The 25,036-nt window shown below is 47.8% G+C and overlaps 3 protein-coding genes across 13 annotated transcripts in view; 1 reads left to right on the top strand and 2 right to left on the bottom strand.

Moving 5' to 3' along the window:
• Nucleotides 1-10,785, bottom strand: part of c9h18orf63 (chromosome 9 C18orf63 homolog) — a 20,632-nt gene extending 9,847 nt beyond the window's left edge. Inside the window, exons 1-12 of one of the 10 annotated variants that reach the window (XM_080306831.1) lie at nt 10,649-10,785; nt 10,107-10,252; nt 8,779-8,914; nt 8,495-8,573; nt 4,937-5,026; nt 4,718-4,829; nt 3,990-4,031; nt 3,798-3,907; nt 3,456-3,568; nt 2,222-2,318; nt 1,260-1,345; nt 845-1,031 (exon numbers count right to left, since the gene is read on the bottom strand). In XM_080306831.1, the coding sequence (XP_080162957.1) occupies nt 845-1,031; nt 1,260-1,345; nt 2,222-2,318; nt 3,456-3,568; nt 3,798-3,907; nt 3,990-4,031; nt 4,718-4,829; nt 4,937-5,026; nt 8,495-8,573; nt 8,779-8,914; nt 10,107-10,248 (1,194 nt within the window). In that variant the 5' untranslated portion in view covers nt 10,249-10,252; nt 10,649-10,785. Of the gene's footprint in view, nt 1-844; nt 1,032-1,259; nt 1,346-2,221; nt 2,319-3,455; nt 3,569-3,797; nt 3,908-3,989; nt 4,032-4,717; nt 4,830-4,936; nt 5,027-8,494; nt 8,574-8,778; nt 8,915-9,542; nt 9,682-10,106; nt 10,253-10,648 lie in introns of those variants that run through there. The other 9 variants (XM_026180492.2, XM_080306833.1, XM_026180494.2 and 6 more) reach the window with 9 other exon arrangements.
• cyb5a (cytochrome b5 type A (microsomal)) lies at nt 10,660-20,357 on the top strand. Its single transcript, XM_026180569.2, has 5 exons — nt 10,660-11,004; nt 16,424-16,552; nt 16,700-16,729; nt 18,202-18,236; nt 18,964-20,357. Exons 1-5 carry the CDS (start codon nt 10,870-10,872, stop codon nt 19,040-19,042), a joined length of 408 nt encoding a protein of 135 aa, XP_026036354.2. The 5' UTR covers nt 10,660-10,869; the 3' UTR covers nt 19,043-20,357.
• LOC113029592 (protein phosphatase 1 regulatory subunit 3G-like) lies at nt 19,741-25,036 on the bottom strand. 2 transcript variants are annotated; one of them, XM_026180562.2, is made up of 2 exons: nt 23,717-25,036; nt 19,741-21,523 (listed from the first exon to the last, which is right to left on the bottom strand). In XM_026180562.2, exon 1 carries the CDS (start codon nt 24,435-24,437, stop codon nt 23,760-23,762), a length of 678 nt encoding a protein of 225 aa, XP_026036347.1. In that variant the 5' UTR covers nt 24,438-25,036; the 3' UTR covers nt 19,741-21,523; nt 23,717-23,759. The 2 variants fall into 2 exon arrangements, with proteins under 2 accessions (XP_026036347.1, XP_026036346.1); XM_026180561.2 differs by having other exon boundaries at nt 23,770-25,036.

Below are 25,036 nucleotides of genomic sequence, written 5' to 3'. Positions count from 1 at the left end.
TGTGCTTTTTTTTTACATGTGCATTAAATTAAAGTTGATCATGTCGATTAAGCATCACGAGGCGGAGGCTGGGGGTGGTTCCCTTTTTTATTTTGCTGGGAGTTTGCAACCCCATTAGTTTGGTTGCGTAATATTTCTGCTAAGTGCTCTTTAAACTAGCAGAATAGGGAGGATGGTGCAGGTTTAAGTTTATTAGATTGATCAGTATTATTATAAATATTTTGGGAGCAGTGTATTTTACATACAGGTTTAACAGAATAGCAGCAAGATATTAAAAAAACAGTTTTATTGGTTAAAAACACTATATCGGATTCATATCGGTATCGGCAGATATCCAAATGTATGATATCGGTATCGGACATAAAAAAGTGGCATCGTGCCATCTCTACATCTGGATTTCTCCAGATACTCTCCTGTATACTTTGGTTGTAATGACTAGTTACTTGAGTTACTGCTGCCATTCTAATGTGACCTCTGATTTCTCCCAGAGAACCAGAGCTCACTGGATAGTTCCTCATTTTCATACCATCCTCGGTAAACCCCAGACATGGTTCACAGGAAAATCCCAGCAACCACGCCATGCTCATGGTTGGTTTGTGCTACAGCCAGTGCCTACATGCACTGAGTTGTGATATTTCCACTGAAAAGCAGGTGACCAGATGTAGCTTACAAATGTTATTACTGACGTCAGTTTGGATGCAGCAGGGCCAGAAAGTGCTGCACCTACAAGCTGAACAGCTCACGGCTGACCGCCACATGACAGAGCCACGAAGCGTTTGCAGCACAGTGAGATTATCCTCGTAACACACATCTATACACAGTGTGTGTGTGTGTGTGTGTGTACCTGTAAAGATCCAGCGCTGCTCAGCCGGACTGCACGGTAACAGGGCTGTCTGCTCAGATGTGCAGGGAAGCCACACACAGTCTTCAGTGTGTGCCTGACGTCAGACAGGAAGCCGCCCAGCGCCCCCTGCAGGTCGACCCGAGGACAACGCTGCACCGGCTGCAGGCGGATGCAGCTCAGAGGGTAGCTGCTCAGGACAGAGGTGAAAACGTTATCAGATTTGAGATTTTCCTTCTCACTGCAGAGCAGCGATGGTTCATGCTGCTGCTCTGTCCTTGTTGGTAGTAAAACACGAGGCTCATCTTTACTCCTGCATGTAACTCTGAGTATATCGTACTGTTCATCTCTACCTGCCATCTGACAAACACTGTAACAACACTGATTTAAATGTGGTTTAATGCGGCTCTGAGGATACCTGAAGAGTATCTCTCCCAGCAGCCTGAAGTAGACGCTGCAGTACAGCACCTCATCCTCTGCCAGCTCAGGCAGTCTGTAGCCATACTGGAAAACACAGAAACAGATCAAACTTCGTGTCTGCTCCTCAGCATCAGACATGAAGCTCCTGCAGTTTATTCAAACTGTGATATATCCCATCGTACTGATACTGTTGCTCAGAGCTGGTCAAGGAACAAAAACCTGCGTTTGCATTTAGACTGGGACGCTTGCAGTGTCGTAGTAAAGCTGATTTAGTTGGGTTTTTAACTTTATTTAAAAAGCAGTAGGTAATTTGCATCTCCTGATGGAACTGTGATGGCTCAAACACTGCTGAGAAACATCATCAAAAAGAACTTGGAGCCACCTTTATGAACCCTGTAAATATTCCCAGTATGAAGTTAAAGGTTGGAGAGCTCATACTCAGACTGTGGACTGTAATTAACAGTCTCAGACTCAAAAACTGGAACTGTGCTGTTTTTCAGGGTGGAGCAAAGGAGCACATGCAGAGGGTTGGTGTGATGAGGAGGATGTGCGGGGTAAGGTGGACATAAATATCTGTCATTTAATGCTTTATCTACTTTGGTTTAGTAAGCCAGACCATTTATAATGTGCTCGTCTGCAACACAATAATTTATTCAGAAGTCCCAAATTTCTTTGGAGCGTGTTCTGGTCCAAGCAGGTCTTTATGTGAGCAGAACTCTGACTCCAGCAGAGCGGTCTGTGCACCTTTCAGCACTACTGTCATTCCCCTCCGTGTTTCTAAAGCTTTTCTGCTTCCTGCCTCAGAGTAACCTCACATTCAGTCTGAGTCACGTTGCCATGCCAGCCTCATGTGCTCCACAGGAGATCTGTCCACTCAGCTCCTGGGTTTAAGAAGAGGCTGAGACCGTGTGTGTGTGTGTGTGTGTGTGTGTGTGTGTGTGTGTGTGTGTGTGTGTGTACCATGCGGTTCCAGTGCTTCTGCAGGTCTCTGTAGCTCCTGAACGGTCCATGCTTGGGCAGCTGGCGGCTGATGAAGATGACCTGACCTTTCTTCATGCTAGCACAGAGACACAAACCAGCCTGTCAATGAACACTGCAGCCGTCAGAGCCCAGCTGTGATCACACAGAGCTGCAGCTCCACCTGCTGCTCACAGCCAGGATAACACCCACTAACGTTACAGCACCCACAGGTGAAGAGAACGACCGTGACACTAACAGCACACACTGATCTGCTGACTACAGTCAGGTAATCACGGCCTTAAAATGACGCCCACGTTACATCTGAGTGTGATTAGAAAGTAAAAGCCGTGAGCACGACACCTCAGCGTTGCTGTGTGACCACACACCCACCCTACACCTGCTGCACATACACACTCTCCTGTTTATGTGACTCACATTTCGCTCCATGTAAGTGAAGCTGCGTCTCACTGTGAGCTCATCTGTACCTCGGGACAATCACAACCTAACGTGGCTGCGAGCCGGCAGCTCACAGGTTTGCTGTTTGTTAAACAAGCTGATAAAGATCTGTTTTTCTGTTCACACCCTCAGCTTCTCCTGCCAGAGCCCAGAGGTGGTCCATCCTCCGACAGCTCAGCTGTTCGGGCAGAATGAGGGCGCGGCATTCATCAGCTGGTTCTAAAGTTGTGGCAATCTCTGAGAGACCAATCAGAGGCCATCTCACGTGGCGCCTACGGTAAACAGAAACTGCTGTAACCTGCTGTGCAGGCAGAAGAAGCTGCTGCAAAGATAAACGATCGTACGGCGTCAGTCAGACCAGCTGTGAACGTCCCTCAGTCTGAGAGCTTCTGCTGCCAGGAGAAGCTGACACTAACGTCACCAAGACAGCTCTAAAGGCCTCCAGAACCAGCGATCTGCAAACAGGCGGCGAGACTGTCGGTTGGACGGTGTGAAAGCATCTCATTAGCTGATGGAGGCGAGGAGGTACGAGCTGAGGACGTGGAGACGCTCACCAGCGTGACGACCTCTCTGACGACATGAAGGATGTCTTCACAAATGTTCCCTTACCCTCTGGTTTGACCCAAAAACGATGATATAAAAGTCTGTGCACGGTTCTGTGATACTATCTTTGAAGAGCAGGAGTTTAATGAGGTCACATTTCATCCAAATCTTTACAGTGATGAGCAGCGGCTGTTCGGTGCTGCCTGAGTTTGTCCAGCAGGTGGCGTCATCGTACCTGGGCAGGACGTGACACCACACGGCTCCTGCGGTGGAGGCCAGGTCGACGACGAAGTCAGGGTCACTGCATAACCTCTGGAGCACCAGCGGGGGCAGGTCGAAGTCCCCCAGCTGAAACACAAACATCCTGCTTCAGTCTCATTTTTCCTCCTTAACAGCACTTCTGTGAAGGAAGACTTGACCTGAGCATTTTATTCTTCTTTAATAAACTTTAACTCAAACTAAGTTGAAGTGTGAGTTTAAATCGCAGCAGTGAGGGTCAAGTTAAAACGTTCAGTGGTTTTTATAAAAGCCACAGAGGCAGCAAACCTCGGTCTGTTCAGCTCGCCATGTTACTCACGACATTTACATAAAGGTGTTCTTGTTGTCTTACGGTGGTCAGGGGCAGTCGGACAGCGCTGGCCTCAATGCTGAAACACATGTGGGCCTCAGTGACACTCAGCTCCACGCCTAACACACACACACACACACAGTAATGTTTAATGTGTCACTGTGTGCAGGTCACTGGGAGGAGGTAAAGGGTGAAACTTACTGACAGCGTTGAGCCTCCCGCTCTCAGTCAGGAAGTCTTTTCCTGGAAACAAACAGAGAGGACAGAGCTCGTCACTGCACGGACTCTCATGTGTGCGAGCTGCAGTTTGACAGGAAACAAAAGGATCACACTTTGCTCGCCTCTATCACAATAACACATGGCAGATATTTGATGAGTTGAACCACAGCAGTACGGTTCAGTCTCAGGTGGTGATGAGCAAAGACTAACACGTGTTATTCAGCAGCTGTTACAACATGCTGCTTTTGCTTCAGTCAGATCTGTGCGCGCCATCATTTCTCTCTGACTTCAAACTCTTTGTTTTATTCAGACTCGTGGAAGGTGAACGTTTGTGTCACTTCAGCCTTGGGCTGCAAACGTGCTGAGTGACAGCAGCAAATACATTGAGGCCAGGTTGTACAAATAACGGCTCGTTTTCCCGGCTCTGCAGGAGACCTGGGCCTGTTTGCATTGGGAGGTGTCAACACCGATAATCACGTCAAGATTATCTCGCTGTCATGACGAGTGATAAGTGAACACTGTGACTGAAATGGATCAAATCAGAAGGGGCCAGAACCAGAACTACACCATGTTGGTGCAACCTGGAAAATGAACCTGATGTGGGACAGTTCATTCTCTCAAAGCCCCATTAGAGATGCAACCTTATCAAACGAGACTGCACTCGCCCAAATTAAACAAGAACAAATCAAGTTGTTCCACACGTGTCGCACCTGAGACGAGGAAGAGACCGACTTTGTTCCAGCTGGGGGACAGTCTGCTGATTAGAGAGTAGGACAGGCAACGCTGGAGGTCCCCTGGAAGCACAGACTGAGGAGAGCCCAGCTACACACACACAGATTACATTTTCATCAAGTACAACAGAGAAAGAACAGCAGGAATAAACATGAACAGTGTCAGTTATGGGACTTCACCCAGGTCTCCAGTCCCACCTGCAGACGGTGTCTGTGTCCAAACACCTGGAGGATGCCGTTCTGTAAGAACGAGGTCTGCAGGAACAGGACAGTGAGGGTGAGGTGGTGCTAGAAAAAAACAGTTTGTCAGTAAAAAAGAAGCCTGGAAGTAACAGAAGTCCCCCGAGGAGGCGGGCTTATGGCAGACTTCTGTAAACCAGCCAGTTCCTCCCTTTGGGTGGGATTTCTGCCCTGGGAGTAGGAGCGATGGGAAGGTGGTGTGTGAGATGGAGAGGTGGGCGTGTGTGTACTGAGACGTTCCAGCCCTCACCTACGGCCATGAGGTCATGACTGCAGGTGTGACGCAGGGATGCAGAGCAGCTCCACTCCAGAGCTGAACTGCTGCTTCTTCAGCTGTTACTGGTCCCAAAGGAGCTGCAGCTCATATTAAAGACCTTTGTAGTGTCCAGCAGGGGGCGACTCCTCTGCTCAAACTGTTTTCTGATGAGTTTATGGTCTCTGTCTACAGTCAGATTTTACTCAGTACGGCACAGGGAGCTTAATTTGATCAGTAAAATCAGTGACAGCAGGGTTACGTTGCTCAGCGACAGTTCAAGTCCTCAGCTTGAGACGTTCAGACCTGAGTTCACAAACTAGCCTGTGTTGTTTTATTGGGGTATTTTCATGCAGGTTATGGACAGAATAACACAAATACAAGCTCCGCCCTGAAATATGAATCTCCTGCACGTCTTAATGAAAATATTCATACAAAACATTTTTCATGACTTCATTGAATATATTCAAGTTACTGAATTAAATAAATCAGCTGATTCTGGTTGGACGTTTTTTCACATTTGACTGATTTCATGTCCTTGGGATTTATTTCCCTGCGTACCGGCCCCCACCGTCAGCCAATCAGAACATGAGTTGTCTGAAAAGGGTGGGTAGCCTTAGAGGAGCTGCACCAAAGCCCCTCTTTTAGATAAAGAAGGATTATTTCTGACCTTTGATTCATGCAAAGCTACTCTAGTCAAGTCCAGAATTAAAACATGGAGTAGAGCAGCTCGACTTTAACAGAAACCGAGTTAAAGTGTCATTACTGTTTATTATTTATGATCTACAGTCAGTGAAGCAAGGAGAGCAGAGCGTGAGGCAAGTGTTTATCTTAGCCTGGAACAATCTACGGGCCTGTGTGTCTCAGTGAGGACCGCGCTGAGCTGCTGACTGTGGACAGCTCCCACTGTCACAGTGGGACAGAGCTTTAGGGGCCTGAGTGAGGGTCTCAGGCCTCCGGTTACAACCAGGGTCTGCACGAGCGTCCTCACAAAGACAGCACTTTACCGCTCTGTGTGTGTGTGTGTGTGTGTGTGTGTGTGTGTGTGTGTGTGTGCAGCCATACCAGGAATGTCTGGAATTCAGAACAACTATTTAGGTTGCGTGTCACTGCCTGGGAGGTGTCGGCACGCAATCGTGTATGTGAGCCACGCACAGAGTGAAAAAGCAAAGAAGGAGACGAGCAGCTGTAACAGTGCTGTCTGTCAGGCATCAGCGTTTCAATCTAATAGATGTGCACGTTCCAACCACAACACTGAGTTTCTCCTGTTTTCTGCTTTTACCATCCACCAGGTCAACAGCGACCCGTCGCTGCTTTTGCAACATGTTTCACATCAGAGGTCTTCTGTTAAAAGCTGCGGGTGTGAAATGTTGCACAGGAAACAGCAACAAGTAAACTGTGTGTCACAGCGTCGAGCAGACCTGTGTGCTACAGGAAACTCTGCTAATAATCACGCACAAGGTAAGAATACGACGTCCAATCGTTAACGGTGAGTGGACGAGATAAGGGCACATCGCGCAGTCTTTGGCAGGCTGAAGACCGGCTGACGTCATGTGCACTCACGTGCACGTGGGGAAGCTGAGGCTGCAGAGCATCTCTGACAGCTCGGCTCTGGTGTCACTTTTCCTCGATTGTGTCATTTTGTTAAAGAAAACAGGGCTGATTGGCTGAAGCTGAGCAGCTGTTATCTGTCAGTCACATCTCCTGATTGGCTGCTGCTCTGAGAAACACTCATCACAGGAGGGACAAATCACATCTGTCAGGACTGATTACTATCTGCTCTGAGAGTGAGTGCCTTTGTTGTGTGTGTGTGTGTGTGTGTGTGTGTGTGTGTGTGTGTGTGTGTGTGTGTGTGTGTGTGTGTGTGTGTGTAAAGGCCTGTAGCGTGTGTGCGGGCTAAGGTGGCGTGCAGAGCCTGATATGTGCGTGCGGCGTTGAAGCAGCTAACAGAGTCGACTCGTGCAGTCTGTCGAGTTTACGGAGTCAAAATCTATAAAACAGTCAGAAACCTGAAGCTCCCGAAGCTACACCCGCACAAAAACATCACGCACACGCCAAAGGAAACAAAACAACCACTGCTGCTTTTAAAAGAGCTGAGAAACAGCTTCTGCTACATCAAGTCAAACTTCAATCTAACCAGCAAAGACATCGTAGCACCGCAGCTGACCAGAGGAGCGGCTGAAGCTTCACACATAGAAACGACATCAGGAGCTCTGACATAAAAGCAGGAAGTCCCTTTCTTGACCCTGAGCCCCTCCCAACAGGCCAAACTCCTCACAGTCATTTTAATGCTGAGCCCAGAGGCTCATATCTGCGATCTGTTTTGGTCCAAAACCCACAGCTCGTGGTCACAGGTGCCCGTGGAACAGCAGGTATACCCACAGATATGCTTTCACACTCAGCTCTGCATCACTGCATCAATCCCTCTCCCCCTCCACCCTTTCCAGCTGAGAAAAGGGTGGAGTTACAGTTACACCAGTGCGAGCTGGTGGTCGAGCCTCGATGAAGCCACAGAACCACATCATAAGGAAAAAGCAGAGACATTGATCCTGAGCCCATCGAACCCTCCACCAAGAAATTCATCCAGAAATAAGATCAGTTCAACCCTGGAGGGGTCCAAACACCAATAACCAGTCTGCCTTGTGAAGCAAAGTCTGCGGTTGTAGACGGACTGGACAGCGTCCACCAGGGGACACCTGACCTTCTTACCACTTGTCAGCCAGCCAACCCAACGCTGTCGTTCTGTCATCCTGGCTCGAGCTGAACTAACAGTGAGTTTTACAGAGAAGCAAAAGCACACATGAAGGAAAGCAGTGTGTTTACTCTATAAACCCAGTCTATCGTCTTTTCAGTGCTTTGGGGCTCAAATTTTAACTGAAATTAAAACCTGTTTAACTCTCTCACTCAACACCATCAGGAGTGCCGGCTTCCTCTTTAACACGGGGAATGCAGTAGCCAGGATTTACCAATCAGCCGCAGTCCACCTTAAATGAGCTCAGGCTCAGAGAAAGCACAAGCTACTGTGGATCATTGTAGTGTTTTTAACTTCAAATAAGTGAAATTTATTTTATAACTTTTCAGCTAATTACACTATGCAACATTTTCTTAATAATGGCATTTGTGCACTTTCATAAGGGAAACGACAGCAATAAGTGTCTCAGTGTTAGTTTGATATGGCAAACTGACATCAGGGTTTAAAGGTGGATGCTTAAAAGTGTAGGAGTGCGTGTGCATGTGTGTGTGTGCGTGTGTGTGTTCCTTACAGCTATGACCACTGTGATATCAGCAAAGGAGTCCAGAGCAGGAGCAGCGAGAAGATCAGAGAACAGCAGAACCAGCTCCCTGTGAGAACACACATTCAATGTTATTTACACGTGTGCATCATTTAAGGTTCTACTGGCTCATCAGTGCCTGAACACCTGCGTCACACTTGTCCTCCCTCATCAGATGTGCATAAATGAACCTTTCACATGTTTAAATTAACTTTCAGCTCTGGTTGTTTGCTGTGGTGTAACACTAACGGTGGCCTGTCCTCTGCACCGTTCACCTGCAGGTCCTGATCTGTTTGCTCCTCAGCTCCTCGCCCTCATCCTGCAGAGTCAGGGTGACGCAGACCAGCTGCTTTGGGTCAGGAAGACTGAGGAAATACAGGGACTGGTGGCTGCTGCTCATCCTGCACACTGCTGACACAGGGAAATGACCAGGCTTAGCATCAAAGGGTCATAACATGAGTTCAAAGAGCTTCTGTGAGGTTCATAAGACACAACCAGACAAAATATACTTTAGATAAGCCGACAGTAACTGATTCTCACTCCAAATATGACCAAACAGACACGTTTTAGGTTTTGAAATGACAGTTCTGTCAACGTAATGATCTATTAAGTCCTTTAATTTATATTTACTTGTCAAAAGTTCCTACACAGAAGAAAAATGCTCAGATAGAAAATTTTATAATCTCCAAAAAACTGTTGGATAAAAAAATTGAAGGTAATAGAAGAGGATATAATTATAATTTAAATAAATAATAATAAATAATAGCTTAATGTTGATCCATATTTATAGTTTGAGCTTGAATTACTTAAAATCACCCTTATAACCACTTAAAAACTCACTGCAAACACAATAATCATTTTTAAACATTAAGCTGAAGTTTTAAATCAGTCTCTGTCACATTTTTGTGCCTCTGACCTGAAAACTATAAAAGCTAATGCTATCGATAGGCTAGTAGCAGCTAACGCTAAGTTAGAGCTGCGCTTTTTTTTAAAGAATTGTTTTCATTTTAAATTTAAAGTTAATATCTCAGTCACTAACCTTGTTCTAATGCTTACACTACACCAAAATGAAACTTATCTTCTGTTGGAAATAGTTTTGTTAGAAAGAAGCATTTCAAAAAGCGTAAATACAAAATATAAGGTTAGCAAAACTCTCTTTAACAGTAGTCAAAGATGGGTGAGGGAAGAAGAGGAACTCTCACTCTCCTTCGTTTAGTGAAATAAATCTTTTCTATTGAAGATGGGGTGCCGTTTATATGTGTATGTTTACAAGCTGCATATTAATAACTATTTAATAAAATGCATGTTAACGACTCCTTAACAGAACAAGTGGAGCATGATGCCTGATTAATGTTTAGTCTGATTTAACTTTTTTTTTTTTGCTGCATAGTGATGAGTTGTATTAATAGAAGAACTTTGAGTTCGGGTTCGCGTGTTTTCCCGCCGTAGAGCCGCTCCAGTATCAGTCTAAATGTTCTACTCTGAATGCCAACTTATGACATAACATTAACCAAGTTATGCAGGTCAAATGGGATTTGCGACTACAACCGGATGTCCGGCTGCCCGCTGAAACGCTCAGATTAGGAAAAAAAAATCTCAGTACGTGGGCTACGTGAGAAGACCCGAACCGTTGCGTGAGAAGTGAGTTTCCTTGACAGCCGATGAACTCCGGCGAACTTTACCCTCGTCCTCGCCCATAGTCTCACTGATGATTGGCACGGGAAGAGCCAATCACAGACGACCATTATCCTGGAGGAGGGAAGGAAAAGCCAATAGCATATTAGGAGAGCGGTGGGGAGGGCGGTCTCCGCCAGTGTGTCAGGAACTTTGAGACACCATCATAAAGCAACCAGTAATAACTACGAGCACAACGGAAATTACAAAGCAGTATTTCATAATAAAAGCACAATGCAGCATAATAATGATAATAATAACGACATAAATAAATAAAACGCATAGGTTTAGTACACCAGCATATTTGCAATGAAATATATAAGCTATAGATATCAGGGCACTTATTTGAGGAATCATTTGAAGCATTATGTTACTTAACTTTAATGTTATTTTGTAAAGGTTATGAAAATAAAATACTTCAACTTTTTGCTGATAACTGCCATTCTTTCTGAAGAAGTCCGTTTCACTAACCGGAGAAGGCTTTTATTTTGGAGGCAGCAGCAGGAGGCGACACTGAGCTCAGGTGAATTCAGCAGCTGGGGTTTGCTCAACGCTGGAAGTTAGCGTGGACTCTCTCTGGGGTAAATGTCGGTGTGTTTTTGTGGACTCACTGTCTTGACACCCTCGCTGCGATTATATAACCTCGGACAGGCTGCTCAGCCCTCAGAACTCGCTCGCACAGCGTCGCACAGATGGGTGAAGAGAAGAAAAGCTCCGAGGCAGTGAAATACTACAGACTGGCAGAGATAGAGAAGCAGAACTCCTTCAAATCGACGTGGATCATCATCCACAACAAAGTCTACGATGTGACCAAGTTTCTGGAGGAGGTGAGCTCGGTGTCTGGGTGGTGAGGGTGGTGGGAGTGCGGCGGTATTATGTGTGTGTGTGGAAATCAGCCAAAACAGGAAATGAGGAAACTAGACACCCTGAACTGAGAGGGAGAAAAATCCAACCAAACCGCTTTTGGATGCATCCTTAGCAGCTTGTAGTTTCACAGTACAGACTGGAGCCTTCTCAGAATCGCAGGGGTCCCAGGAAGGGCCCCAGAGGAACCCGGCCAACTTAAACAATAAGTCAAAGGTCAGATGGGAAGTATCCGAATCAGGGCAGGTGTCTCCGCTACAACGGAGACCGGATTTGTTTGGGTTTTGTGGTCTATGGAAGCCCAGAAATACCAAAAGACTCTGGACATAGATGGATAGGATTATTGATTAGAAACTGGATGTCTGTGTTCAGTGGGACTGTCAGGCTGAACGAGTCAATCCTGGATTTTTCATTTTTAAACTGATCGTGTTTTATTGGGAAATTGTCAAAAATGTAATTGATCTTCAACAGTTTCAATTTCTGATCAAAAACGATTTAGTGACAATAAATGATGGTATTGATCTTTGCATTGATTAAAAGCCAGACACCAGCTTCACTGACCAATGCCAGTCTGTACCTAATGTTTGCTGATGTTGGGACATTTAGTGATGATTTCTTTGTTTCACTGGAACAAAATGGGAATAAAAACAAAAACATATTTCATAATAATAAAAAATATAATAAAATAATGTATGTAAAATTTTAATTAAAACATTTTGGCAGATTTACATTTTTAAACATTAAACTATAAACCTGAAAGGACTTTTTTTCCCAGTTGATCAATATATGGCTCAGGGGTTTGGGAAGCGTATCTGTAACCGGAAGGTTGCCGGTTCGATACCCGGGCTCTCTGTCCTGGTCGTTGTGTCCTTGGGCAAGACACTTTACCCTACCACCTACTGGTGTTGGCCAGAGGGGCCGATGGTGCGATATGGCAGCCTGGCTTCTGTCAGTCTGCCCCAGGGCAGCTGTGGCTACAACTGTAGCTGCCTCCACCAGTGTGTGAATGTGAGAGTGAATGAATAGTGGCATTGTAAAGCGCTTTATAAATCCAATCCATTATTATTATTATTAGAATTTTCTGTTCCGATTGTTGAGCTGACTGATTTTGATTAAGTTAAGGTGAAGTTACTCTGGGTACCTGCAACATTTAAATAAAAGTTTTAGACCAGTTTAGTAGTGTTAGAGAGATGACCCTGTATGCAGCACATGGCAACAGTGGGAAGGAAGAACTTCCTTTTAACAGGAAGAAACTTCCAACCAGGCTCAGGCAGGTTTGGCCTCTTTGAACATATGAATGAATAAATGCGTCCGACTGCCTCTGATTGGTCTAGAAAAGGTGTGATGGTTGATATAATGAAGAGGTACCTGGCCGTCTGTGTGCAGGTTTATTGCAGGTTTAACGTGCTGCTCTGAAGCACGGAGCGATCTAAGGCCGTAAACATGGATCGTTTCAGTTTGCATGCAGCAAATGTGACTGCTGCACACAAAGCGTCAGCCCCACGACCCTTCACCTCCACCTCCGCTCAGCTTTACACCGTCCCTCTGCTTTCAGATATCGTCAGGCTTCAGTTTTCTGCTGATTCACTGGATGAACTCTGCCACAGTTTGCTCTCTGGCTTTGTGCTGCAGACTCTGGTGAATCATTGGCAGGCTGCAGTGATGCAGCTATGGGGGGGCTGGGTTTATAACATGTGACTACACAAAGAGAGATAACTGGCTCTGACTCACTTCAGATCTAAACCAGATGTGTTTTCATTGTTAATTTAATCCTGGAGACGTCAGCATATGTGAGGAATTGTTCAATTAAAGATGAACAGCAGGAAGTTTTTGATCCAAATCAGAAATATCCAGGAAACTGGATCCACTGGTGGAAGTGTTCACACCCTTTACATGCAGATATAAGCACTGGATAGCAGAGCTGATTGGAGTTGATGAGGTGAGCATCAGTTACATGCTGCACAGCTGTCCATGTTTGCTTTGAATGATGAGACAATGAGCATGCCCTGGGTGGTCCCTCTTTTTACTTCCTGCAGACTTATGAGGTTTTGTGGTCACATGACAGCTAGTCACATGATGTTAATGATTTGGACATGTAACAGTGTAGAGACTAAAGGTCTAGGGACCAGTCTGCAACCATCTGCCAACCTCAGGTCACTGGGAGAAAATGATTATTCTCCAACTGGTTGGCCAGAGGGTGCTGGCAGACCTGAAGGCCAGACATTGACTGCCTGGAAACTACTGGTTGCTAGGGAAAAAATGTATTCACCAACCACTTACTTGTGATTTCTTTGGTCGCTAGGCTTGCAGACTGCTGTGTCACCTGTAATGTAACAGACGCTGCATCTGGAAACATGACAAACAAACCCTTTGAAACATGGCGGCCGCAGCACTGCAGTGGAGCTTTTACTTTGACAGTAAACGTTCTCAACTTCCAGTTTGTGTCACAGTTTTAGGTTTCAGCAGCGCTCAGCGAGCAGTTAGCCAGTGTTAGCAGAGAAGTCAGTGTCTTCCATGCAAGCTACGGGCAAATGTGACAATTGGCTCACAACCAAAACAATCATCAGCCAGAGAAAGCCAGCTCACGCTTTGTTCTGAGGATCAATAAAAAGCCCAAAAGTGGCTAACTTCCAAACCCTAACAGCCAGCTAGCTAACCTGAGTGTGTTTCCTCTCTTATTAAAAACAATCTCCCCTGAAGTCATTTATTTTTTATTTTTATGGGGAGTTTCCTCCGTTCATTGATGTTAGCGATTAGCAGACTAAGCTAACGTTAGCTAGCGCTAGTCCATGTTGGTGACTAGAACAAAGGAGGCTTCATATCCTCAGGATCTGGTTTTAAATACTGCAAAAGTACAATAATTTATACAATTGAAAGTTTTACCGTAACAAAGCTAACTGCTGCTAATCATTAAGGACTGATCTGTGAATATTGTGTCCATCATTTCATGGGTTGTGGTTAGAAGTCTATTGATTAGCAAATGTCTTCACAAAGGTCAGATTAGTGAGTCACAGTGTTACGCAGAGGCCGCGGTGAGGGAAACATCAGACTTCACTCTATCTTAACTGAAGTAATTGTTTTATTGTCTCTTGCCGACATCATGCACAAATACTCTAAAGACCACGCCTTCTCAATACAGACTGGCCTATAAAAGAGCTGCAATTGAGGCAGGCCTCCTCTTTACTGGGGAAACAAGATGGCCACCACAGAGGGAACCTGCAGACCACTTTGTTACATGAATGCTTCCCAACACGCAGGTTTTTCCTTTTAATTATCCATTACTCATCCCTGGGTAATTAGAGGGATGAGTAATGGCTTCAACTGGTTATAAACTGTTACAATTAATATGAATTTTGTTTTTGGTTTTGTGTAAAGAAAATCTTAAACTGTAAATCAACTAAACCTGTCAGACAAATACAGGGAAACATTTAATACAAGACCCAGATGTGCACTCTAATGTGCACTCTAATGTGCACTCTAATGCCTGCTACAAAACTGAAGTACTTCTCTTTGGACCCAAAAAGACTAAATATCAGTAATCAGCTCAAACTGGTCCAACTAGAAACTACGGACCAGGCCAGAACCTTAGGTGTAATAATGAGAGCTGAACCTCCAGGGCCACATCAAAGTAATAACAACGTCAGCCTTCTGTCACCTGAGGAACGTTTCTAGGATTAAAGGACTGATGACACATCACCTAGAGAAACTCATCCAGGCATTTATCGCCTTGATTACTGTAACAGACAACTGCAGCTGATCCAGAACGCTGCTGCTCGTGTTCTCACTAGAACCAAGAAAACAGAGCACATTACTCCAGTTCTAAAGTCATTGCACTGGCTCCCTGTAGCTCACAGAATAGACTTTATTAGTTTATAAATCTTTGAATGGGTTAGCACCAGAGTGCATTAGAGATCTGCTGTCATGGATCAGTCGGGTCCTCCAGCTCTCGTTTACTGACCGTCCCCAGAACCAGAACTAAACCTGGCGAAGCAGGAGATGCTCCTCACATCTGGAACTATCAGGAGCATGCAAAGCTCTTTTAAGTGTAAAATTAAAACTTACTTATTCAGACTTGCTTATGAGTAACTGATCCTGTTATGGCTCTCTACCTGTTTGTTTTAATTTTCATACAAATGATTTTCTTGGTTATTGGTTTATTACAAATGCTTTCTTTTATCACTTTAATCACGTAATAATAGTGGATTTATATAGCGCTTTTCAAGGCACCCAAAGCGCTTTACAATGCCACTATTCAGTCACTCTCACATTCACACACTGGTGGAGGCAGCTACGGTTGTAGCCACAGCTGCCCTGGGGCAGACTGACAGAAGCCAGGCTGCCATATCGCGCCATTGGCCCCTCTGGCCAACACCAGTAGGCGGTAGGGTAAAATGTCTTGCCCAAGGACACAACAACCAGGACAGAGAGCTCGGGGATCGAACCGGCGACCTTCCGGTTACAGATACGCTTCCCAACCCCCTGAGCCACGGTTGCCCCTAAAGCACTTTGAATTGCCTGGTGCTGAAAGTGTGCTATACAAATAAAGTTGCCTTGCTTGGTTATGACTAACAGCCTGGCCCTCGGGCTGCTCGGCTCCTCCCTGGTCACAGCTTATCTGAATGAATGGCGTCTCCTTGTACAGAGTTCAGGGTGTGTTGGCCAACAGTCAGCGAACAGATCGAGGCCTCTCGACTCGTCTCGCTGCTCCGGTTCACTCAGAGTTCAAAGACATGCTCAGCAGCGATTTCTGGATCCAGCTGTTTTATAGCAGCTGTCCAAAGGTGAGCCGAGTGCCGTGGTTCACTGCAGGTCAGAGCGAACCTGTGAATCATTCATTAATGAGACGCAGGTAAAGACAAAGAGGCGATGGGGAGGACGGTCCAATCACAGGCCGCGGGCGAGTCTCAGTCCATGTCGACGTCTGGTCCCAAACGTAACTCATGTGTAGAGAGGTTTACAGCGTGTCATCAGCTGTGGTCCTGTAAGGCGCCCCGACAGAGGCGAGCTGCACGTCATGTATGCCATGTTTCCCCAGCCTGCATGTGGGCAGCCTGATTGCACCATGCAGCGCTGAAACTGGCTCTGCAGCTGCAGCGGCGTGACTGACTCACAGCCTCTGCGACTGAGACGGCTTCTCGTGGCAGAGAGGGACACGCACGCCTCTGTTTGATGAGGGCGACCAGCATCGGTGTTACTGCGAGCGTGCACGTGGGCCTGTCACAGCGTGTTACCGTGCCGACCGCAACCGGAACCTAAAGCAATGTGAGGATTTGTGTTTAGCCTCGACTTTAACGAGTGACTGGTTAGAAATTGTGTGTTTAAAAGTGTGAATGTGTGCGTGAGGAGGTGAACTGACGGCTCTGTGTGTGTTTGTGGTGTCAGCACCCCGGAGGAGAGGAGGTGCTGAGGGAGCAGGCCGGAGGAAACGCCACGGAGAGCTTCGAGGACGTCGGACACTCCACCGACGCCCGAGAGATGGCCAGCAGCATGGTGATCGGAGAGGTGCACCCGGTGAGTGTGTGTGTGTGTGTGTGTGTGTGTGTGTGTGTGTGTCTGTGTGAGTCTGTGTGAGTGTTTGTGTGTGTGTTTGTGTGTGTGTGAGACTTGACTGCACTGTGGGAGGTGCTGCCTGTGTCATCTCTGTGTTTCTGTGTGCAGGAGGACAGACACAAGCTCTCCCAGCCTGAGGTGAGTGAAGCCGTTTCAGTCGGACTGAGCTGATCGCATGTTTGGGGCGTTTGCAGACGCTCCCACTCTCCTCCCCCTCCGACTGTCACTGTGAACATATAAAGAGTCACAATCACAGCCCAGCACACCTGTTCACCCGCCCCTGCGCCGCCCCGGGAGCTCACTGCGTCACCCCTCCTCTGCAGACGGCCAGAGACCACACCCACACCACACCCACGCCACAACTTTAATCACAGCAGATCACAGAAACATGTCGTTTAAACTGAGACGATGTAAAGAGGTGACGGTCTGAGGAGAGCTGCTCACATACGACAAGAACAAGCTGATTTTCCCCAGAAAGCACCAGGATAACGCTAATGCGTGCTGATTGGTTAGTTAAGGGTTCCATGGCACCGATTTCCAAAGGATTGTTGTGTCCAAATTCATAGGCTGCATCCTCCTGAGGACCCGGCCCACGTAGACCGTGAAGGCCGGGTCCTCAGAAGGTCGGAAGTAAACGGCTGTGAAATGTGACGGTCCAGCCTTCTGATCTGCGTCACCGCTGTCTCGGTGGAGTTAATAAACTCGCCGTCTGCTCCTTGCTGTCTAAAATATAACAGGACACTGGAGTAAACTCTCGACCGTCTCACACTTCTGTTTAATCAGTTTTCTGTTTGACGTTTATTCAGCTGTGTGAAAACCACCCGGGAGATTAATAAAGCCAAACAACAACATTTTTAGGTTGTCTAAGTTGTTTAACCCGAGCAGTGAAAGTCCGCGGTGATCTGAACATGATGTGCCGGGAGTTGTGCCGTTCTCGGCGGCTCCAGTGACCCTCGAGCTCCCGGCTAGCTGTCGAGCGGGTGGGTAACAGACGCCTCCGAAAACGTTGAAGCACTTTGGCAAATATGCGATATCTTGATAAACCGAGCAGATATTTGATGTTTACACAACTACTTTCTCGCCTGAAAATATGTTAAAAGTTTATTTTGTGACCCAGAAAGATTAGTATGAGTAATTTTAAAACTTTTGCTGGGCCGCACTATGAATTCTGGGATATGGTAGGCCACGAAGGACACACCCGACCCATCCTTCAAATTCAGGGAAAAGCAGGATGCATTTGTCGGCTGCATTCGGAGGAGTCTATGAATTTGGACAGCCTTCGGCGCGTCGCTGTGACGTAATCGGTCTACAAATGCGTCCTCAGGAGGATGCAGCCCATGAATTTGGACCGATAACTCTGGCAGATGTTAGGGGGCGTGGCTAAAGCCCAACAGGAAGCTCCACAGGTGCAGACGAAGCAGCGCGTCACAATGTCGAGCTCTTCTTTCAAAAACAAGATGAACACTTGCCAAAGTTCACGTTGTGCAGCTCATTCTGGGCGAGCTCGAGAGCGCCCCCTGGTGTATTTATCACAGTGACCTTTGACCCTTTGATGGGTTTATTGTAAACAGCGATGTAGCCACGGGACTGACTCTTTTTGTGTTTTACAGGAAACACTGGTGACCACTGTGAAGGAAGAGCCCAGGTGAGCCACGCACACACAGACACACACACGCACACAGACACGCACACAGACACACACAGACACACACACACACACAGACACACACAGACACGCACAGACACACACACACAGACACACACAGACACAGACACACACAGACACACACAGACACGCACAGACACACACACACAGACACACACAGACACACACGCACAGACACACACACACAGACACACACAGACACGCACACAGACACACACACAGACACACACAGACACGCACAGACACACACAGACACGCACAGACACACACACACAGACACACACAGACACACGCACAGAGACACACACACACACACAGACACGCACACAGACACACACACAGACACACACAGACACACGCACAGAGACACACACAGACACACACAGACACACGCACAGACACACACAGACACACACAGACACGCACACAGACACACACACAGACACACACAGACACGCACAGACACGCACAGACACACACACACAGACACACACAGACACACGCACAGAGACACACACACACACACAGACACGCACACAGACACACACACACACACACACAGACACACACACAGACACACGCACAGACACACACACAGACACACACAGACGCACACAGACACACACACAGACACACACACAGACACGCACAGACACACACACAGAGTGGGTTTGTGTGCACCACTAACTGTGCGTCTGTCCTGCAGCTGGTGGTCGAACATGCTGGTCCCCGCTCTGGTTGCAGTCATCGTCACGGTGATATACAACATGTACTCCTCTGAGTGATGTCATCACATACTGATGTGATGTCACCAGCAAGCACCGACGTCTGATTGACAGCCAATAGCAATGAGAGGTTGCCATGGCTCCTCCTCCCAGCGTTGGGTGGCGTTTTTAGAGCAGACGAGCGGCGGCTGCGGACCTCCTGACCAAATAGACACACCCCCGCAGGAGCGTCTGTTCTAGGATCACCGACTCTACGCCAGTAATGACCCTGTAATTCATTTCATCCTGATTAACCTATCAACCAATGATGTGGCATTATGTTAATGAAGTAATTTACATTGTTGAATTCACCGTGACAACGGGCGCCGCAGCGAATCCTCATGCTCTGAAATTGTGTAGAAATGCAGCGGGTGTATAATTTGTTAAACTTTTTATATGTTTGTAACCGAATGTAAATAAAAATTTAAACATGCAGTAAGCAGCTAACGACGCGTCATGTGACTGCGTCATGTGACGTCACAGCCGCCATGACACTCACCTGTTAAAGTGGACCTATTCTGCTCATTTCCACCATTTTTTTCGTAGTCAAATTAAAAAAAACGTGAACACATCCTCTATCTTAACACTGCCCCCTGGTGGTGAAAAATACCTTCAACTAGCTTTATTCTGATTGGCTGGTTTGAACAACAGGTGGGTGGAGCTTCTGTTCCTTAGGTGACCGTATAAGTTCCTCTCTGTGACATCAGAGAGACCCAAAAGTAGAAAAAGTGTGGTAAACGGAGCCTTTGGAGCTCACTCACAGGCGTCATTATTAAAGCTTTTCCAGGACAGGAAGTATGACCCGGCGGACGAGGAGCAGGATGAGTCCACTTAACTGTTGTGTAGCTGGTGCGCAGGAACCAGAGTCCGGTCACAGCGTCCGTGTGCTTGTTTGAGACCACGCACACTTGATCCAGAGAGCAAACGTGGAAGATTAACAACATGATCTCCGAAAATGTTCCACAATTTGCCGTCCAATCGTAACGCCTCTCAGACTGCCTGAAGAGCCTGTACATAAAAGATGGACCCAGCCAACGTGTTGGCGTAAGAAAGAGCTGGTCGCTGTCAATCACAGAGTAGCCACACCCTAAATCATTTGACCCTGAATTGGGACAAAATCTAAACGACTAAAACCTGCGACTGAGACCATCAGGCAGATTTTACTGAGGTTAAAAAGAGAGACTGGCTGCTACACGCAGCCGACTCATTCAGACCGACGCACACGTCCATCTTCTACGTACAGTCTACACGCAGTCGAGGTCAGATTTACTGCCATTTTTTATTTCGTGCTGCTGTGTTTGCAGGAAATTATCGAATAAAAACATTCAGACGTCGAGTTTGTCCAGCTGAGATTTATTCAAAGTGCCTTTGCGAGGCCAGATGACGAACACGAGGCCTTGTTTAAAGAAAAGCAGCAGCTGTGATGGATGTGACGGAGTCAAGGATCTCCAGACGAGCAGCAGCGTCCGTGGGATCGCGCAGCTTCTGCTCGTCCAGTCGTAGTCACGGCCGTTTGAGTCCTGATTTACAGAGACATGATCGGGTCATGTGACCGGCACTAAATGGCAGAAAAAACTCCAGGATTCCCCAAAAGTTCTGTGTTTATCTGGACGTTGTGTTCAGTAGAGAAAAGTTTCATCATCATCCTCAAGCTCGTCGTCTGGAGCAAAAAACATCCAACTGTAAATCAGCAGAGGAGAAGCACGCAGTTATTGTCACACAAACATTCGACTCTCCGTCACCTCGTGGGCGACGGGTCACAGAAAGCCGTTCCAGCTCGGGGTGTTTCAGGTCTGCTGCTTTCGTGGTTTTCACTGAAGTTCAGAGAGCAGAGTCATCGCCGCACTCTTCTTCTCTACGATCCCATCCGTCTGCTTCTTCCTCGGCTTCCTCTTGTACAGGTACGTCTCCGGTCAGCGTCGGTGCTTCAGCTCGTGGATCACTCTCAGAAACAGCGCCCGCTGTGGTCTCAGCTGAAGCCGATTGACCGAGCGCAGCGACCTGGAAGGATGGGTGTGGCTCCAATCCTAACCTGGGAGTGTCAGACCTGTTCTCCATCATGGGAACAAACAACCAGATGCTCGTTGATCGTCTTACACCTGCTGTACTTGTTCATTAAATCGTGGTGGGAACACATCAGAAGGTCACACGCGGTCACAGGAAAGAGTTGTTTGAGGGTTTTGTGGAATGTGGGAAATGGTGGATGCAGGATAATCGAAACAGAAACATATTTAAATGGTTTGGAGGATGAACGTGTAGAAATACAGGTAAGGTCAGAAAACACAACTTTAAATCATTCTCAGTTATAAAAGGCTGCGGCTTTTATTTTGAAGTGTCGCTTCCTGTTGAAATGCTGGGATTCCTCTGGGCTGAAGCAGAGAGGTTGGAGCTCATCAGCGTTCAGAGATGGAGGCTGAGAGGAAGCAGCTGCACTGATAAACTGACAGCTCTGCAGCGCCACATGGAGGACGCGCAGCCACACGCCGTCACGCGCTCGGGAACCTAAAAACAACACAAGAAGGACACGAGGAGATCATTTGGACAGAAACTAAATGTGTGCCATGAAAATAAAAACAGTTTATGGAAGTGAATGCGCCCACAGAGGGAGGTGAAAAGGACAAATGCTGCCACCTAGAGGCGAAATAGACCAACTACAGGCTGCGCCGCTCAGAGGCTGCAGGTTTAAAGGTAAACGAGATGCTCATGAAACGCACACACACACACACACACGTGCTGTCGTGCTGTAAAACAGAGGTGTCAAACATAAGGTCTGGGAGCAGGGAATGGCCTGGTAATGGCTCCAGTCTGGTCCACTGGAGGATGTGAAGGGTTGTTACAGCTTTCTGTGCAGACGCAGACTTCATGTGCTCCAGACTCACTGAGGTGTAGAGAAACCATCCAATGACAGAAACACGTGTCGGCTTGTACAGTGGAGCCAAAGTGAGAAAATGGCTACAGGACAGTCTGGCCAATCAGCTACCAGAACCTTGTATGTGACCAGGATATAAAATAACGCTATAAAACATGCTTGCTTTAAAAGTACGTGTCGTACGGCAGCTGAGGCGCAGCTGCTGCTGAGCGGCTTGTGTGGACGCTGCGGTGATGGAGGGTTGGGGACTTCCACTCACTGTGCTGCACCTTCATGTCTCCACTTTGCAGTGATACTGCTGACGGTTGGTTGTGGAAAATCTGGCAGTGAAGAAATTTCACAACCTGTTGCAACGAGGGCTTCCTGTTACAGCGTCGCACCCGGATCCGTGAGCTCTTTCAAAAATCATTTCACAAATCTGTGACAAAACAGCTGAAAGCAAAGATTAATACTTGCTTCAGTCAGTGCGGCTGCACCTGCTGATTTCAGTTTGCAGACTCTGCTGCAGGAGCTACACAGCGACGTGCACGCCTCGCTCTACCATCACCAGACTGTGTGACATCATTTAGCATGTAGCTGCAGGCTCAGCTGTGACCTCTGTGATGAGCCTGAACCCCGGGCTCGTCCATACACCCCCACCCTCCAGCTGAAAGTACCTGCAGTTCCTCTAACATCCAGCAGAGGCTCAGCACAGGACCTCTGGGCCGTGTTTGTGCTATTGGAGCCTTTTTAATGACATCATGTGACCAATAACATGGCTGCTGTGAGGTTGCTGTAGCAACAGAGCGTCTGAGAGCTCCAGCTTTACTCTGAGAAACTCAAGGAGGTCATTGTAGTGCTCCTCAGCTCCTCTTTCATTCATGCTCACAGGTCCTGAGGTCACAGAGGTCAAACAACCATTGACTACAACAGGAGTATTTGTTCCTGCGTCAGGTAACAAAGACCCAGCTTAAGCTTATAAATATCTTTTGCATAATTATTGCATAAATGTTGATATTTTACTGATTTTAAACTTTTAAAAAGTTCAGTAAGAGAAAAGAGAAGCAGTGATGAGCTCCTCACTGACATGCTGCTGTAGAAAAATCCTCCCAGAGTGGAGGCGGAGACAGGTTCTTCACCTCTGCCCAGCAACGTGAGAACGGTTCCCATAAAATGATAAAGAACTTGTTGTTCCTCTTATTAGAAGAACCCAGTACTGACCGCTGCTGGTGTTCAGGCAGCGCTGCTCTACAGTCGGACCTGGTTCTGTGGTTGATGGGCTCAGGAGGGAACCTCCTCTCTGCATCCATGCCACCACCCTCCAATCAGACCAATCCAGGCTGAAGAGGACACGGCATCACCACTGAAAACATCTGGAGCTTTAAAAACACCACAGAGGAAACATCTGGCTTCGAAGGCAGAGGACAGGCTCACTCCTCTCACACTCCTTCAACATGTCAGAATCTGCTTCCTGTTCGGCTCAGCATCGTTTTACAGTGCGGCGCGTGATGACGTCACGAGAAGCAGGCAAACAGCCAAAGTGATTCAGTTACTTTTACTAAACATGAATCATGTGACAACATTCAGGAATCTTTACTGTCCATCAGTGAGCAGTGTCCACGTCACAGTTAAAAAGAAAAGTTGAAACTTCTCTGCCAGGATTTCATTTTTCCTGCTGTGACATCTGAAACTTTGACGCGTCCTGACCTCAGGAACTGAGCACAGTGAGCCAGAGAGAGCAGGACACCAGAGCTGAAGGTCAGAGACAGAAGCGAGGAAGGAGCTTTGCGACGAACGGACAGCTTTAAATACAGAGGTTTTACGCAGGATGGAGAGGTTTTACGCACGGCTCAGGGGACGTGGAAGGCGGCGCTGACAAAGGCCGGGCACTCAGCGGTACCTGACGGTGTAGTTCTGCCCCTCGTTGTTGTCCCAGAACTCCCCCTCCTCGCACTTCAGGTAAACGGCGAGGTGCACGGCGGAGCCGGGGTCTGCGAGGGGCGGGATGTACACGGTGAAGGCGAAGCGCTCCCCCACCAAACCCGGCTCGACGGCAGCCACGGGCACCGCCTGCGCGTCCATGTGGGACAGCCAGCCGTTGAAGGTGTACCTCACTCCGACCTCCCTCCCGGTGGCGCAGCCGCTCAAGACCCGCACGTGCCCCCGCACGTCCAGCTGCGTCGCGACGAGCCGTTCCAGACAGACCCGGAGCCGCCGGACTCTCCGCTCCGTGTCCCGGAGCTCCGGGAGGTCCGCGTGCAAGCCGGCGGCGAAGTTGTGGCACAGGCTGCTCAGGAGGTCCTGCTGCTCCAGGGGGAAGCTCTTGTGCCGGGACAGGACCTTGCTGGGGATCTGCGGCTCTTCCAGGGAGCTGAAGTGCTTCACTCGGGCCAGGCTCAGCCCCATGGAGTCCGCGAACTTCACGCGCTTCCTGCCCTCCTCCGCTCCGTGGGCTCCTCCCGGGCAGGCCGGCAGGGACTTTGCTCTCCTCCCGTCCTTCAAGAACCTCTCTAGCTGAGACGCGTCCAGCTCGTCCTCCAGGTCTTCCTCCTCCTCCTGCTCCTCCATCCCTCTCTCTCCGTGGCACTTTCACGGGTCTGTGGAGGAGAGCTGTTGCCCGGGTGCCGAGGCTCGTATCCGGTAGGAGTCCTCGCGCTGGTCTTGTCTCCACCTGTCTTCAGACTCCCGCCCCACGATGACAGCAGAGCGCGTGCGCTGTTCTCACATCAGCTGCTGTCGCGTAAACACCTGCGTGCGCACAACAACAACAACAGAGCCACGCGCCGGTGTGACTGCGCGAGCTCAGTCAGACTCCATTATGTAACAGCTGCGTCACTCCTGGGGATAGTAAACAAACCGGTGACGCAGTCCTGCAGTCGGGAAAACGTGGGGGAGTATGTCACAGCGCTAAATACACCTGTACTAGTGATGGGATTTCCGGCTCTTTTTAGAGAACCGACTCTTTCGGCTCGACTCACTAAATAGAGCCGGCTATTTCGGCTCCCAACCGGCTCTTCAGGTTGTTTTGTTGCTTTAATTAAGCAATTAAGCAAAAGTTCATTTACCTGTTACTACCACACACCATATCCGGTCATTGGTACTTGCTGGCTTGTGTAGCCATGAGGTAACAAAAGCTCACCACTGCCCCCTAGCATCCTGGAGCACTT

The sequence above is a fragment of the Astatotilapia calliptera genome, chromosome 9 (assembly GCF_964374335.1).
Source record: "Astatotilapia calliptera chromosome 9, fAstCal68.1, whole genome shotgun sequence".
NCBI lineage: Eukaryota > Metazoa > Chordata > Actinopteri > Cichliformes > Cichlidae > Astatotilapia > Astatotilapia calliptera.
This window is presented reverse-complemented; position numbering and strand designations above follow the sequence as displayed.

Coding starts and splice junctions, on each gene's coding strand:
- cyb5a (XM_026180569.2), top strand. CDS start 10,870: ATGGGTGAAGAGAAGAAAAGCTCCGAGGCAGTGAAATACTACAGACTG. Junction 11,005..16,423: donor TGACCAAGTTTCTGGAGGAG/GTGAGCTCGGTG, acceptor TTGTGGTGTCAG/CACCCCGGAGGAGAGGAGGT. Junction 16,730..18,201: donor ACAAGCTCTCCCAGCCTGAG/GTGAGTGAAGCC, acceptor TGTGTTTTACAG/GAAACACTGGTGACCACTGT.
- LOC113029592 (XM_026180561.2), bottom strand. CDS start 24,437: ATGGAGGAGCAGGAGGAGGAGGAAGACCTGGAGGACGAGCTGGACGCG.